The following is an 18,502-nucleotide window of genomic DNA, read 5'->3' as shown; positions in this document are numbered from 1 at the left end:
CTTACATGAGAGTAGAGATAGATCATCTACCATAGATATTGAAGTATGCGAGGATGTTAACCCCTTAACGGTCGAATTTATTTTAGAGAAACGTCCCGAAAAGGTCATATTTTTTTATTTCATATTTTAAATCTATCATAAATGCGTGCTAACACGATCTATTTTAAAAGTCAATAAACCTAAACAAAAGACGGTTAATTTGCTTGTTAAGATTTGCTGCCTGCACCTTTTCTTCTCACAACGAAACATTTCGCTTAAATACAGATTCGAACGGAAAAATATAATTTCAACGTAATGACTCGGGATAATTCAGATTTACATATTACCCTTGAACGTAATAATTCGGGTAAAACCGTTAAGCGGTTAAAGGGTTTGGTACTTTTTCGGAATGAGATTGAAAAAGCCATATCGGAGATTAAAAATGGAAAGGCAAGCGAGATAGCTAATATACCAACCGAATTCATAAATAATATGGGAAGCAAGAGCAAGAAAGAGTTATTCCAACTCTGCAATGAAATATGTGTAACAGGAGAATGGCCAAACATTTCCTGAAGACTATCATGATACCGATGGCTAAGAAGTCAAATCCTGAGAAATGTGAGAAATATAGAACAATTAATCTCATATTGCATGCAGCAGAAAGTTTGCTCTGAGTACTGAATAGAATGTTCTATGAAAGAACAAATGAAAACGTTGACGAAGAACAATTTGGTTCAATAGAGGCAAGGGGGCAAGAGATGCAATGTGATTATCAAGTGTGTTAAATGGAATGTTTATAGAAAAAGGGAAGGAAGTGTATGTTGTATTTATTAATCTAGAAAAGACTTTTGTTTGAGTGAATTAAGAATTGATGTTGTGAGTTATAAGCAATATTGGGTTGAAATATAAGGAGCGAAGACTCATGAAACATATATGAACAAACGAGTAAGTATTAGAATAGGGAAGGAAATGACAGAAGGAAGTGCAATTGGAAAGGGAGTTCAACAGAGGTGCAGTCTCTTGCTAACATTATTTAATATTTATCTAGGAGAGATAGTACAAAATAACCTACATAAAAAAGATGGCATTTCGATAGGTGGAATAATTAAATCTATACGGCTTGCAGATTATATGGCAGTTGTTGCGGAATCTGAACAGAAAATTAATAACATGTTGCATAACTTGAGGAAACGTTTTGAAGAATATGGGATGAAAATAAGTCTTAGAAAGACGAAAGCCATGGTGATTGGAAGAAAGCGGCCGGTGCCAAATATAGAAGGAGAAGAAGAGAAAATAAATAGGTGATTAGTTTTCGATATTTGGGTATATTGTTAGTGATTATATGAAGAACAGACGTGAAATAAAAGAAAGGATATGAATGGTGAAAGAAGCCTTTAGAAGGAAGAAAAGTATGACCTTGAGTGAAGGGTGGAAAAAGAAATTCATAAAATGCTTCGTATAGAATATTGTACTGTATAGGAAAGAAACATGCACATTAAACAAACATTATGAAAAATTACTGGAAGCTTTCGATATGCGTGTGTGGAAAAGCATTGAAGAAATTATCTGGTTCGTACGGAAAATGAATGAGACGGTGTTAGAAATAGTGGAAGAGAAAAATTTTAGATATTGAGAAGAGGAAGAGAGATTGGTTGAAACATTAATTAAGGAGGAACTGTATCATAAGGGATGTACTTGAGGGTATGGTAGCAGGATTGAGAAGGATGAGGCAAAGGTAGCAAATGATGGTGGACGAAATGAATACGGAATAACGTACGTGAAGACGAAGAGATTAGCCGAAGACCGTGGAGCATGGAAGCTTCCCAGTTGCGGAAAGCGACCTGCCAATAATGACAGAATATCTATGATGATAATAATCAAAGGAGCTGTTAACAAATAGAAAAATAATATTTACATTTCCTCTAAGTCAAAGAAGATCACACTTTTCTCGTAGATAACTATTAGGTGGTTCTTATCATGGGAAAATATCCTGTGTTCTGATATTCTGGTTGGAAGCATAATGATATGGATTTAACATGACTTACGTTGTGAGGTAAGTACACTGTTGGTGGTTAATTATTGATTTGACGTGGTGTTCATTAAGAGAATGAGTGAATATTTTGTTATCTGACATAATTATCAAAAGTTGTATACAGTTAGAGAGGTAATTAATCTATGTCGTGACAGTTGTGATTTATTATGAGTAATATATTTTCAGTGAGTAATAAATACATGGGAGACTAATTTGGTTGGGTTGTGTATTTACGTATTAAGTATTTATTATGCGAAACAATTAGTAACATCGACTAGGAAGCAAGTTTGTTATGTTGCTAGTAACAGCATCACAGTTCCAATTTGTATTTGATAACCAAATGTAAACTATCCCAAATTTGGCGTAAACAGAGGCAATTATCTACATATGATGGGTATTGTAATATCATTGGTTCTAAAGTTATACATATTGACAGAATTTACGGAAAGATGGATGATTTTGTTGCTGCCGGATTTTCTAAGATGAATAGTAGAATCAGGATATTTAACAAAAGATTGGAGAATTTTGAAAATAACACAGAAGATCATGAGCAAGAATGATTAAATGGGTATAAGATGAGTTCTGGACAATTGATAGGATTACAAATTTTAAAGGTGCGTTAGAGAATCAGAATAGACTAACATAAATGCAGTATAAAAAATGACTTGACAAAACTAAAATGGTACGTTGTATATTTTAATATTTTTATCACTTGTAAACTTGTAAAGTTGGGGGTAAAGTATTTTATATATGCAATAAACTAGATTACTTTTGAAGAAGAAGAAAAAGTTAGTTAGAAATAGTATCGATTTTAAGAAAGAAGATATTCATATGTTATATAATTTTTAAATATTAGGATTTAGGTGCCTAGTTGTCAAGACATCTAAGTATAAATAAATGGAATCAAAAAAATAAGGGACGGAGTATGTGTTATTTAATGGCTCGAATTTAATAATACAAAAGGAACCGGAATAGTGACTATTTAATCGTTAAATATATAGTGCCGGAAATCGGGATGGAAGGAAGAAAAAGTTGATTATCGTTGCATATGGTGTCCGAAACCCGAGACTGAGTGATTGTATCGTTTCGAAGTTGAGTAGAAGCGGACAACATTGAGCCAAATATCAATTATACTCTGTTGAGGAGTGGCCGCATCATTTATAGAAACAATGTGAGTACTACAGATAATGGAACGATCGACAATCTAATAACGAATTCTTCGAACCACATGATGGACATATTAAGGGAGATATCTCTACAGATTAAGGATCAAGCCCATCAAGTTCAGGAGATATCTCAACAGATCAAAGATCAATCTTATCAAGCTGACGAACAATTTGAAAGAGTGAATCAGCAATTGGAAAAGTTGGACCAAAAGACGAATCAGCAAGGCCAACATTTTGATGAGCGACTAGAGCAATTGCAAAATCGTAATGACGGTTTACAACAGCAATTGCAACAAATGAACCAACAAATTGCTGTCAAATTTGAGACAACGGTAAAGGAACATACCAATTAGATTAAAGAAGATTTGTCAGTTCCCGAAACTTCATCGTCAGTTAGCAGGAATAGGTTAAATGAACCTAAACCTTCTGCGGATCCAAAGTTGGCATCGACGAAGAAATATGACATTATTGATTTGCATGTTTGTATGAAATTAGCTGAATGTTCGTAGAAGCATACTGCCGTACTGATTGGATCAGATTATCCTAACTTTTCTCTTCGTTCAAATGTTTTTAATTGTCCTACTGATGATGTGTATAATGAAGATTGTGGTATGTATCAATGTGCGGGAAGTTATCATCTCATGAATGCTATTGATAGTTTGTATTCACGATATATTCTACATGATAGTAATGCTGGAAATGAGGTAATGGTAATAGAACCGTTGAATGGCATGAACATGACAGTACCTCATGCAGCAAGAAGTAAGTTGAATCCAGTATTTGTGAAATTCAGGAAGAAGACGTGTGTTCCTGATTACCAGATTGAGTTGAATCAGTTGGACGGTGCATTTAGTGACAAGACTAATATGATAATCGTGAGCAATTCGATGATACCTTTATGGAACATCACACAGTGCGTTGATGTCAGTCATCTAAGCATGACTTTGCAAAGTTTTGAAAATCCATCAATGATGCAATACATTGCTAGCTTGAATCAAACTAACCTTAATCAAAACCAACTTCGATGTATTCATCTGCGAATGAAGTGTGATTCGAATGTGCAGGAAGATGTTAAATTCATGTGTACCGGTGATACAACCGAACCTAATCACAGAAGAAACAAAACCTGTGGTAGGACAAAGTACTGTGAGCATTGTGAAAAGAATCGGTACAGACATGTTAAGAGATACGATATCTCGACATCAGTAAAACGAAAGAGAACCGAACTTAATTTTACCGGTGATGTAAATGAACCTAATCCTAGTAGTAGCAGTGGTAGTGATTGTGTAACTCAACCTAATCCTAGTGTATTACGATCACCTAAGAAGCATGTAAGCATTAGATCTAATTTCGTTCAATGTGGACTTCGTAAAAATCTCATAGATGACGAAAATTCTCAACGTAAGAAACGAAGAACTGAAGAAGTAAATAATGCGCAATATTGTGTTTATATTTGTGACTTTCAATGTGATTGGAATGAGCTTGTTGGACATGTAACTTAGACTGGAATTCCCATGTTCGGTACGACCGTATTCAATGGATTTTGGAATCAATATCATTATGATTTCGTTTGTTATTCGTACCTTATTCGAATTTTATAAAGTTATGTAAATGATACATAACACATAGCATCTTGTTTCAAAAGAGAAAAACAAAATAGTTTATGGATATGTGAGTTGGTTTATTGTAGTTTACTTTATGTTATTTAATCTTGGGTTCATGTCTATGATCGCAGTTACTCAATTTATGTCAGTATATGCCTTAATGTTATGTGTATTACTTAATATTTGTGTTTTATACTATTTATGTGTTTTTCTTATGATTGCCAAGATGCAATATCAATCCCATTATTTATGTTATGATGTTAATAAGACGTTAATTATTATGCTATGTCTCGATTATTATCGATATTTCAATCTTAATCAATATTTTATTGAACCATATCTTATATTTGATTATTTTTGTGTTCAAAGAACCACTATATGAATATCACATACATCTTTTTAAAAACCTTCTTCATGATGCCCAAGTAGATAATTAATAACTTGTAACCAGCATTTAATGGACCCGAAAAAGGGACTTAAAAATGAAATAATTTGTAAATCAAATTTCGAATGTGCCTTATTGTTGTTGAAACGTAGAAAAAAATAAAGATGATGATAAAGTTTAAAATAAATACGATGATAACAATGGTAATAATATTTGTTATAAAATTAAATATGATATATATATATATATATATATATATATATATATATATATATATATATATATATATATATATATATATATATTTGAATTGTAATTTTCAAGTATACGAGGTGCATACGAAAATTCAATGATGAATATGTAAAAGTAAATGGTCCAGAATTCTTTTCCTTTTTATTGAATAAATAAATAAAAAGTCCGTCGGGCACCATTATATACAACGGTAAGTTTTATATTTTTATATTTGTATTACTTGTAAACTTGTAAATTTGGGCGTAAAGGATTTTTATATGTAATAAACTAGATTATTTTTGAAGAAGAAGAAAAAGTTAGAAATAATATCGATTTTAAAAAACAAGATATTCATATGTTATATAATTTTTAAATAATATGATTTTGGTGTATAGTTGTCAAGACAACTAAGTATAAATAAATGGAGTCAAAAAAATAAGGGACGGAGTATGTGGTATTTACTGGCTCGAATTTAATACAAAAGGAACCAGAATAGTGATTTTTATCGTTATAAAACTTATGTGGATTTTGGTATTTTAAAGGTAGACATATAATCCTTAAGGGAAGTCGTTAGTTACTGGAGAAGAATGTATTAAGTTTGGAACAAATATATATTTTTTATTTAGATTTATCTGTGAGCCTGGTTTTGCGTTAGACCATTGAGCACGTAATGTGATACAATTGACATTGGGGGGAAATTCAATTTTTTATAAGATAACTCGGGGAGGATGTTAGGTAGTTGTTAGAGATGTCATAGATTTTTGAAATGTCATACAAAGTGTTATAGATTAACATATCTTTTGTTTTAAGAAAGATACACTGTTGTTTTTCTTTATTTTGGTCCATGCTCCATGTAGTAGAGAATGAAACAATAATTGTTATGTGACGTAGTTATCAGTAGTTGCAGGCAGAGAACTGTAATTAATGTATTAACACACTGTGAGAGAGTTGTGATTTGATATGATATACCTTTTCAGTGGAATATAAAATATATGGGAGTGAAATGTGGTTGAGTTGTATCTTAAGTAGTGGGTTGTTGTGTTAAGTGTATTTGTTACATACAGCAATTACAGACATTGATTAGAAAGAAAGTTGGGACATTTTTAACAATGAAAACACATAAACCACCTTAATAATAACCTCAGACAGCGTATACATCTTGCAAGAACTAAATACCTGTCTACATGTTAGCAATTTATTTTCTTTTACTCCTTTTCCAACAATTTTTTCACGAAATGATTTTATATTTTCTCATACTTCACCTAAAATTCAAAGGTCTTCTTACCACACTAATAAAATTTGTCAACAATGGTAAGTAGAGTGGGGACATTTGGAGGTGTTTTTCCCACTGCGCATGCGCAAACAAACTGCTTCAGTTCCTTTTCCAGTTCCGGTTCCTGTTCCAGTTCTGATTCCTGTTCTGGTTCCGACTCCCTGTTCCGACTCAAGTTCCATTACCTGTTCCGGTTCCTCCGGAGCAGATATGAGCACTTTAACACAGCAGACAATGAACACATAAGCTAATCAGATATTACACAGAGACTCGTTCTTTTTCATGAGCATAGTTTCCAACCCTTATTTAAACATAGCAGAAATTACATAGGACTATGTAACATAGCAGAGCTAATAAAAGACGATGGCTTATTTAACATAACATTGCAAAGATTCGTTCCCTTTTATAAGCACTTTTCTTCAACACCTATTTTAACATAGCAGAGAATAATGGGGGTGTATTCTTCCCTTTACAACGTAATCGTCCTCCATTTTGTATTCGAGATTGGAGCCGTGCGCTCAGAGATATGGAGGCCAATTTTTGACCTACTGCGCATATGCGCAAACTGTTCCGATTCCGCCGGAGGAGATTACGCGCAACCATAACACTTCCGTTCTCGTTTACGAGAACTAATAATTCTCGAGACTATGGCAACATAATAGAGCAGAGATTAAAAATAACACCTACACACACTTGATGCGCAGATTATGAGCACATAACAAACTGTTCCAGTTGCAGTGCCAGTTTTGGTTTAGGAGCAGATTACGCAAACTGTTCCGATTCATGTTCCGATTCCCCTGGAGCAGATTACACGCATGTGCAGAACTGACGTTCTCTTTATCAATGTCAACAGAACACACACACACACACACTTGATGCGCAGTTCCAACTTCCACAGCAGACAGCAGACTATGAGCACATAACAGACTGTTCTGCATTCTATACTTTTTTGTGCCATTTAAAAAAATTATTGGTGTGTCCTATTTTCTTTTGTACCAACGAAAAAAAGCCGAGAAGGATCATTTTTAACTGGCTTAGAATTTTATACCTTTTTGTAAAATTTGTACCAAACAGAAAAAGCAAGGAAATACCATTTAACTAACTAATAATTTTTGTGCTAACCAAAACAAGCGAAGAAAGACCATTTTAACTAGCTCAGCATGTTATAACCTTTTGTGCTACACATTTGAGTGGTCTTTCCAATTTTTTGACCATGTTGTACTATTTAAACAAACAAAAGAATAAATCTGTACTAACCAGACTCGAAATTTTATATCATTTTGTAATACTCAAATGGACGAAGGAATAAAGTCGTGTGATATATTCACTTTTGTAGCAAGCAGAAAAAGGAAAGAACTAACATTTTGTATTAATCAAATTTGGGTGGCCTATTTAGTTTTACCCATTCTTTAACTAGCTCAATATTTCAGTACCATTGTAACTAACTCAAACAAACGAAAGAATAAATTTGAGTGGCTTAAGCAAAGAAGGTCAATGGTAACTAGCTCAGAAATTATACCTTTTTGTGCTATTAAAATAAACGAACAGTTAAATATAAGGGACCTATTCAATTTTGTACCAAGTAGAAAAAAATTGAAGAATGAATAAATTTTGTTTGCTTCTTTACTTTTGTAATAGCAATCTAAAAAGCGGAGAAGGTCTATTTTTAAATAGTTCAGTATTTATGTACATTTTGTACTACTCAAATAAACGAAGGAATAAATTTTGATGTTCTACTTTCTGTACCAACCAGAGAAAAACAAAGAAAGACCATATATTCTGCTACTCAAACAAACGAAAGAATAAGCTCAGAATTTCTGTGCCTTTTTGTGCTGTTCAAATAAACGAGGGAAGGAAGAAGGATAATTTTATATCCTTTCGTACTAATCAAATAAACGAAGGAATAAATTTGTGTGACCTATTCACTTTTATAGCAAGCAGAAAAAGCCCCTTTTAGTTTTGTACTAACCACGAAAAAAGGGAAGAAGGCCCATTATAACAAGCTCGGTATTTTTATACCATTTTGTACTACTCTAATAAATTTGGGTGTTCTATTTCATTTTTGGAACAATCAGAAGAAAAGTAAAGATGATACATTTTAACTAGCTCAGAATTTTATACCTTTGTGAGGGATTAAAATAAACGAGTGGTTCATTTTGTATATTTTTGTGTCATCCAGATCAGTTTATTTATTTCTTTTAAAGAAAAAATACATTATTCTCAGTGACAATTCAGTTGCCAGTAATTGAGTATTTTAGCTCTAACTATTATTTACATGTGTTAGTCCAATGTTTGTAATCTATTAAATTCTTAAAATTACAATACTACAAATTGATCCATTTATAAAATAATATAGTTAACTGTTCCATTCTGTGTAACCATTTGTAATTTCTCAAATTACATCAAAGTATGTAGCCCTGATATGTTCGTCTATTAATACACAATCAAATGCATATGCTACAGTGTCTCAGTGTTCATTTACAGAATTAAATAATTGTTTATCTTTCTCTAAAAACATTTCTACTATTTCGTTGACATAACAATCACACTCTGTAATGTATTCATATACCAGATTAAATTTTTCTCCAAAGTTAAAATGTTCTTAATATTACAACCTTTAAAATGCTTCTTTAAATAAAGTTTATAGATTTTCTCTCTCATTTCTTGTTTAATTACGATCGTCCACACCTTTTGTAATAATTCGTAATCATACTGCAGGAAACAGTTGTGATCTTTTCATTTTCATTATGTTCAGAACATGCTTCACATCATAATACTGAATTTGATGCGTACTCATTAAATAATTGTATAACACATGTATCAATAATACTTTCACTAGTACACTCGCACTCATTAGCTTCCACTTCAAAACAGTTAATATTTGAAACACTGTTATCATCACTTTCCGGGAGTATTTCATCATTATATCTATTATAGCGTCTAAAATAATACACTTTTTCTATTTCTTGTGATGGATATATGATTCTCACTTTATCACGTAATTCATCTGGCAAATCGGGGTCAGACGTGTGAATTAACAGTATAGGTTTTTCGTTTTCACGCCGAATTTCTTTTTCTCTAGGTGAAACATAAACAATCTCCATGCAAGTCATTTTTTCTGCTCTTCAGCAAAAACAAATCAAATAAATATTTTTTCAAGTGTGATACATCTATTTATATACCTACAATAAAAACATTCTACCATTCTCCGTCTTATATTAAAATCAAATAATATTTTATTCGAATTCTCTGTTTAATAATATGTTTCAAGGCAATACAAAATAAATCTTTTCCAAGAAACAATTCGTTAATATAACATCATGCTGTATGTTCTATTATTTTCCACATATATTCCATAAACTTGTATTCCATTATAATAAAATATATAAATGCAAAAATATATATTTGTCTTTTTGGACTTAATAAGTTTCATATAATTTACCTTAGACGAGGAAAGAAAGTTTTAAAAAATAATTCCATTAATGAAATATAATTGAATCGTTGAGCAATAGGCAGCCCCTTAGGACCCTCACTATACTAGCAATACAAATGTTAGGTAACGCATTCGTAACGTTGCTTAAATATCTGCAGCAACAGAATGAATAATTCAGCACTCATTATAGATGCTATGGAACATGGAACGTTGAAAACTTTTCTTTTCCTTGATAAACTGATTCCTACTTTGATATTCTTCTTCTTCTGACATTCCTTCTGCTTTTTCCTCTATCAGCACTTTGATCAAAAATGGTCATTCATGCTGTTTCTTCTTTTCTATTATTGTCATGATTTGTCGTCCTTCATCAGTTTTCTTTGCTGTTCCTATGGATTGCTATGGAGTCAGTTCTACTGCATTAAGTTATAGTTGAAATATGACGCAACTCTGGTTTGTTAAACCTCACTTCAAATATTTAGTTAGTGACCGGGAAAGGTTGGACTTTAGCGTCGCCGTTAGCTACCTATATTTTGTCAACCTATACTAAATGTAAGACCTATTTCGCTAAACACACGTCAACATTCATATAAATATGAGCCTTTCTTAGTGAGAGGAGAGGCAATTTAAATTGCTATCTGGATCACGCAAAAATATACAAAATGTAGCACCACAACTAAATGAACCACTCGTTTATTTTAATCCCTCACAAAGGTATAAAATTCTGAGCTAGTTAAAATGTATCATCTTTACTTTTCTTCTGATTGTTCCAAAAATGAAATAGACCACCCAAATTTATTAGAGTAGTACCAAAAGGTATAAAAATACCGAGCTTGTTATAATGGGCCTTCTTCCCTTTTTTCGTGGTTAGTACAAAACTAAAAGAGGCTTTTTCTGCTTGCTATAAAAGTGAATAGGTCACACAAATTTATTCCTTCGTTTATTTGATTAGTACGAAAGGATATAAAATTATCCTTCTTCCTTCCTTCGTTTATTTGAATAGCACAAAAAGGTATAGAAATTCTGAGCTTATTCTTTCGTTTGTTTGAGTAGCAGAATATGGTCTTTCTTTGTTTTTCATTTCCAATTGCACTTTCCTCTGTCATTTCTTCCGGTATACTTTCATATTCTTATTGGTTCATGTATAAGTTTCTTGTGAATCTTCGATCCTTACAACTACAACACTATCTTCTTTAGAACTTCCACCAACATTTCCCAGTTTACCCAGTCAAAAGCCTTTTCTACATCAATAAGCACAACTAACACTTCCTTCCCTGTTCCTAAAAGCCTTGCACCGTTTACCCTTAATAAACTAATTATGTCTCTTGTGACCTTATTAGTCCTAAACCTGAACCGTTTATTCTAAACTATATTTCGCACTCAGAATAGGACTGTCGTAACTCAAAATATGATTTAAATTTATATTAATTTTATTGTCTAATAAGTAAAATTTGTGTGTATTTTGAAAAAGGTTTTCTTTATATAATTAATGCTGTGTATAAATATTGAAATAACGTTATTCCAAAAGCATAATAAAATAATCAAGTTTATTTAGATACTGTGATTTTCCCCTTCTTCCCTCAAAGCTTTGTAGGTTATAATTATACATATTCAGGTTGCAACAACGCCCAAGGCCTCTACATCACTGAGTTTGTCGTAAGTAAAATTGTATTAGTTACTGTAATTGTTCATAATAAATGTAAGAAATAGAGTATCGGTTATATTATAATTGATTTATACGTTATGAAAAGTCACTTAATATTAAAATTAACCTAATTGCAGAATGTTAATTAGAGAATAAAAAATTGAATTAATGGTGAGTTCTAAAATTATTATTATTATTATCATTTCCTATAAAATTGGCATTTTATAGTTACGACTGTCTTATTCTGGGGTTCCAATTTGTTCATTCATAAAGCGCTGCAAGACGAGAAATTTTCATGTAAACCTTTTATTCAAAATTACAAACTTCCAAGTTTCAGAACTCTTCCAATAACCAAATTGATAAGCAATGTAATCTCTAATAATAAATTTCTTTCCCAGGAACATATTAAAGTATACAATAAACAAACAGCTATTCTCATTAAATTATCCCGAACGAAACTTTTGATATAACTAACCTGTAAACAACGTTTTAGTTTAATACCATTTTCAGTTATGTCAAATATTTTGGTAAAGAGTCAGAGTTTTGAAAAATGAAAATTATTTACGAAGAACATATATTATTGTAGATAACTTGAACTAAGGGAAAATGATAATGTAAATATTTGTAAAGGGAAATCAAAGTAATAGTGAATAAACTATTAGGAAACATATATTGTTCATAATTTATTCACTGTTACACTTACCAAGGCTGTATCTATAAATAAACCTCCGCTACGTTAAAAATTTTAATTAATTAAAATGTAATATAGTACAGAATAAACAAGCAAATTTATGTTGCTTTGTTCAAAGCTTCATTATCTTAGGATAAGCACCAAAAGTTTATATCGCAACAACAACATATAATATTCATTATTATTATTTTTTTTGAAAGAATACCATATACATTATACTTACACTAGTTTATGCTACAGATGTTTTTTACTCAGATCTTAGTTCCAAGTTTCTATTTGAGTTCATATTACTGAATGTGTATATTTCCCACACTTGAGATACAGTTATTTTAACGATGTTAATGGACATTTTTTTTATTATTGTTTTCCCCTAACGAATAACAATTTTTTTTTATGCACTCAATCTTCGATTAAAACTTCGACACATGGAGAAAGTCTTATTGATTTTATTGCACAGAAAGTAATATAAATCAAAATATCGGTTTATTTTATATAATATTAAGCAAAATTTTGAAGGTTTTCATGTAGAAAAAAATTGCATTTTATTGCTAAGCGTTAATACAATTATACATGTTAATTCATTTTTCTGTTCTCCTAATTAGAAGACTGTAGTTTGAAAGTATTTGAGAACATGATTGTAAGACGAATATTCCGACCCAAAGGAACGGGAACGGGGAATGGCGAAAAATTTTAATGAGTTACTATACAATTTATACCATTTACAAACATGGTTAGGATCATCAAATCGAAGAAGCTTAGGTGGGCAGGTCATGTAGCCAGACTGGAAGGAAGAGGAACACAATCAAAGTCGTAACTGGAAGTCCAAACGGAAAACTATTAGGAAGACCTAGATGCAGATGGAAGGATACTGTTAAGATGGGACTAACAGAAATAGGAATACAAAATAGAAAGTGGATCCAGTTGGCTAGGGATAGAAGTCAATGGAGAGCTTTTGTGAACGCGGTTTTGAACCTCCGGGTTCCATAGGCCATACAGCTAGTTCTTCTAGTTGGTAATCAATAGTAAGAAATAGAAACAGCGAAACTTGAATCAGAAATACAAATAAAACAAAGATATTAATAACTAGGTAGTACTATTTACACAGGCTAACTGAAGAAGTTATGCGACTTCTTACACATTCTGAATTATTTCAAAACTAGTAGGTCTAAATAATACATTTACATTGATTATCCTCTCAACCATAACACTATTAGCTGTTACAATTAAGTTAATACATAAATTATTAAACGTAAACTAAACTATAGCGAGTGAGGATCCCATAATAGATGAAAACCATGTAAAAAAAAAAAAAAAAGAGAGAGAGAGAGAGAGAGAGAGAGTGAGTGAGAGTGAGAGATTCGTTATAATGTCACTAATTACAAGGATCATGCAGTGGAACTTACAACATTGTACTGCTAGTACGTCCACAGTCCGTCTCTTAATCCACATGTAGATTTAAAGCACAGTTCGGTGTATCTTGTTCATCAATATTCGAGTGTTGAAAATATTTAAGGAGGGCATACAACGTGTTCCTACTTGCCGGATTTGTATTATGCCTTTGATTGACACCGCGCATTCTATGCAATAATAATGGGGATTTAGTTGAATGCAAAATTACTACGAACTTTAAGGTGAAATTGGAAGCCTTTAGTGGTTCGAAACGAAGTATGCCTTTCTCCATGATATCTTTACCGGAAATACATTCGGTAAAGGCACGTGGGGGCGTAACATGCAAAATTGTGATTTTGGGTTATGAGCACCATGCATGCTTATTTAAGCTGCTCTATCAACCATAAAACTTTCAGATCTGAATTCCTTACATGAATGGAGATATGAGTTGTCTGCAAATGGTGTATCTTGAAATTAAGCGTCTGTAAACATCTGCTAAAAGGCGTAACTAACACATAGCTATTTTCCCGTAGATTATTTCCTCTGTGATTTCTATGTGTGAATGAGTAAACTGGCACAACTTGCTACTAGAAAGAAGAGAAAAGGAAAGACATTGAACACATCACATACTATGTTATTAAAGCGAAAAGATAATTTCACCGTGACCTTTCTTCAGTCGTGCTTTGAAATATGCTCCCCAAGTCCAAGAATTAAGTGAGGTGCTGAGAATAATAACGGCAAATCATAATCAAAGTTCATTTTGAGAAAAATATGTTCATATCTTTTACATCCAAATGCTCATTTTCACTAGATCGAATTTTAAAGGTGAAATATGAGAGTGTTAGAGATTCTACTTTTCTATTTTTGACAACATATGGTATACTCTGACGTAAAGTTAGCTCATGCTATAATCATTATTTTCTACAACATTTAGTTTGGTGAATAATAGTATGCTGAATATAAAACAGTTCCTTGTTTTGCTAGGTATACAATAAAAAGACGATTTAAATGTACCAAAAGTAATGGGAACCGTATTACAGTTGGTACTGTGAGCAATTGCTATGTGCAGGATTAGTTTGTTTCAATAAAAATAATATTTTCTTTAGGATTCTTATACACTATTCTTACTTTCTAACACTAATTACTAACTAATAGATATATCCTCACTCACAAGGAAACCGATTCAAGCGTGACTCGAAATTGTGAATGAGTTTATGCGCAATCGAAGTGATTTTGTGAACAATGAATTCCATTAGAGGGGGAAACCCTCGATCTCAACCGTTCCGGAGATATAGAGGGATAATGGGAGAGCTGGTGTTCTGATATTTTGTGGATCTTCGGCTATATTGCTAGTGAATATGTTTGAACATTGCATTTAAATGTTAAGAAAGATGCACTAGAGCGAATAAAATGATGAACGTTGAGGTGAGTGGCGTAGCTTTTACCTGGGGCCATAAAAAAGAAGGGGCTATGATAAACAACAAACACCATTGACACGAAAACAAAATTATATGATATTACCTGCTTGTATATCATGTCTTTAGTTCGTAGAAAATAAGAAAAGGTTATATGAAAATGTAATAATTATATTACCAAAGGAACAGAGAAATTATAATGTGAACAAATATACAAGGTCATATTCTGTGCAAAAGTGCTTTAGAAAAACAAATCATATAATATGAAACATAACACATATTGTTACAAATGTAAGTATTACAGTACGTATTTGTGTGACACAAATTAAAACGCAAAGTATGAATCAATAAACAAAAATAGTCTTTCACTAAAAAAAAAGAAAACTTGTACATCTTATATACTGTGTATCACATAATATTGTTGCATGTGAACAACACGGAGGTCACAAAGCAAAGTAGTTGCTTATGCCGTTATAAATGTTTGAAAAGTTCGGACGGCCACCATGTTTTACATATTTCATCTTATTTGACGTGATGAAGCTTTCATTTGATTCAGCGTACCAAGAAACCTATACATAAACACCTTACACGCCTATTTTAGGCAACAATGAACTCGGTTATTACGCCTTCCCCCTCCAAAACATTCTCCAACTAGAATATTTATGAACATTCAGTTTTGTCACCCTCATGTCTAAGGCGACATATTACTAAAGTTTCCTGCATGAAGTAATTCTTCATTTTTAAAAGCCTCTTTTACTTGTCCTATCTCTCCAATTTCCAAAAAATTGCAAAATATCGGAGCACCAGCCTTCTCCTTATTTCTCTATATCTCCGGAACGGTTGAGTTCAAGGGCTTTTCAATCTAATGTGTTTAATTGTACACAAAAGCACTTCGTTTTCGCATAAATACCTCCACAATTTCGTTTTACACTTGAATCGGTTTCCTCGTAAGTTCAAGATACGAGTATAATATTAAAAAAAAATATTTAAAATATAACGTACGAAAAGAAATCATTCTTACTGATAATTTAATTTGTTCCTTTCAAAAGAAATAGCACATTTAGGCCTACGTATATCACGGACATTTCTACTTCCTGACCACAATTACAAACACATTGGAGTGTCATCAGCAATGATACATAGCAGTGGTAATTAGGAAAGTACCGTGGCTCGTAATTTCACGTATTATATTATTATTATTATTATTATTATTATTATTATTATTATTATTATTATTATTATTATTATTATTATTATTATTATTATGGCCACACTCACTTTAGCAGTTCCTGAGTGGCAAAAGAATGTTCCAGTATCTGAAGAGGTACGCTACCCTCGCACTAAGAAACATATTAGGATATTGCCTAGGCGCGCCCCATTCCTGGTCATCAACCTATCCTGGTCGTTATTGGTGTGTCTTATTTTTAATTTTTCAAGGGCATAACAAACCTTTTCTTTAGAACAAAACCGGCGGAACGACGTAACTGATAGAGGCACATTTTTACCACCAAAGTACAACGTGGTTAACGTGGTGGTAGTGTCTGCAGAAACACTAAGATCAAAGCTTTTTTGGAACAAACTTTGGCAATCAATACTGTGTTGAAACTGAAGTGAATAGTAAGGTATAATATTATACGAACAATTTTAAATCGCTTTCCTGTAAAATTTAAAATATATCAGATACGCTTGTACGTACCTTTACCGACTATATTGTTGGAATGGTTGTTTCCATGAATTGTGCAAAATCTACATTTCATTGTTGTTAAATATTCTTGAGTTGTTTGCACTGAATATATATTTTTAAATCAAAATATTACTTATATACGCAAAAAATTCTTTCAAGTAGTATAAGTTTATTAATTATTTGTTATTATTTGTTTTACGAGCGAAGTTAAAGCTCTGAAACTTTCTCCATGCACTTAACCTCTCACATATGTGAACTTGCATTGTTTTTGAAATACATGAAATACGGAAAGATTACAAAATACAAGGATTTTAATTTTATATGTGGTACTAAGAAAAATAGATAACTTGTATGAAAAAGAATTCTGCGAAGAAACAATACAAACTGATATGCAAACCACATGACACAGAGTGCTGTATATTTGTTTTGTTAATCATATTTGTGCTTTTTCTCTCGGAGAAGGAAATCAACATATATTTTAAATTTGACATCTGTTGATTTGTATTGACTGAGGGAAACTGATGTTAGGTCTTTCAAAAATATTATCATTATTATGGATAAAAATTGTTAATTAGATTTCAGTTATGTGTTTCCAATTTTAGAATAAATATTGACTGTGCAGTACTAGCATAAAAAGAGAGAGTTTCTATAACTAATACAATGCTACTATTGTATAATTAACACAATGAATTAAAATTGTTAAAAAGATGTTTCGAAATTTTATATGTTTGAATTCTCTACTTTTTAACATTTTATTTCACGTCTGAGTAGATTAATGTCACCTGTTCCTGTTGAGCACGAAAATACCTCAGTACTGAGGAATAGGTTTAACTTTCCTTTGTTAGGATTGTTTAGAAATTAATTTACTTCAAATTTATGTAGAGTTTATAAAATACAACGAGAATATATTATGTGACTTTTAAGAAAGTTTCTAATTCTTTTGTTTTTTCTCTGGTTTTCTAGGAATCGTATCATGGGGTATTGGTTGCGCTCATCCAGGATACCCGGGGATATACACACGTGTTAGCCGTTACATAGAATGGATAAAAAGAAATATGCGTGAAACTTGTCTTTGTGTCGATTGAAGCTATTGATAAATTTTTATTGTGATAATCAAAGTTTTTTTAAAAAAAAAAGAAAAGTAAATATATTATAAGTGAACTTTTTGAAATAAATATAATTAATTCCTATAACGTCATCCATACAAATAAAACCATATAAATCTCAAGGTAATTATCATTCATTTACTCGAAGTCGTGTACAAAATTTTATAAATCTCGACCAACTTCTTTCTTACAGGAACTCAAAGACGATTACCATTGTTGCACCCACTACATTCCACAGGATTGTGGCAATCACTAGAAGACGTTAAGTATATTGATTGCTAAGTGCAAATATTGTCAAAGTCACATATTGTCAGTATAAAAGTAGGTTTTGATTTTCCAAATTTCCAGAAAAAGTCGTCATTTTTCATTCCATAGGTAAAGTGGAATCCGTTGATGTTATATGATTATGAAACCCGAAATATACGGTCCCATAAATTTTACTCCATTATCTTTATGAAACCATTCAATGCAC

At 31.9% G+C, this 18,502-nt stretch overlaps 1 protein-coding gene across 1 annotated transcript in view; it reads left to right on the top strand.

Annotated features, from left to right (window-relative positions):
* LOC145685411 (trypsin-1-like) overlaps positions 1-18,088 on the top strand; it is a 97,551-nt gene extending 79,463 nt beyond the window's left edge. The window contains exon 6 of the mRNA XM_081757804.1: positions 17,888-18,088. Coding sequence (XP_081613930.1) covers positions 17,888-18,009 — 122 coding nt within the window. The 3' untranslated portion in view covers positions 18,010-18,088. The remainder of the gene's footprint in view (positions 1-17,887) is intronic.
* Positions 18,089-18,502: the final 414 nt, after the last annotated feature.

Source organism: Thermobia domestica, chromosome 5 (genome assembly GCF_964235325.1).
Source record: "Thermobia domestica chromosome 5, izTheDome1.hap1.1, whole genome shotgun sequence".
Lineage (NCBI taxonomy): Eukaryota > Metazoa > Arthropoda > Insecta > Zygentoma > Lepismatidae > Thermobia > Thermobia domestica.
Note: the sequence above shows the minus strand (reverse complement) of the source record. Positions and strands in the feature narration are given on the sequence as shown.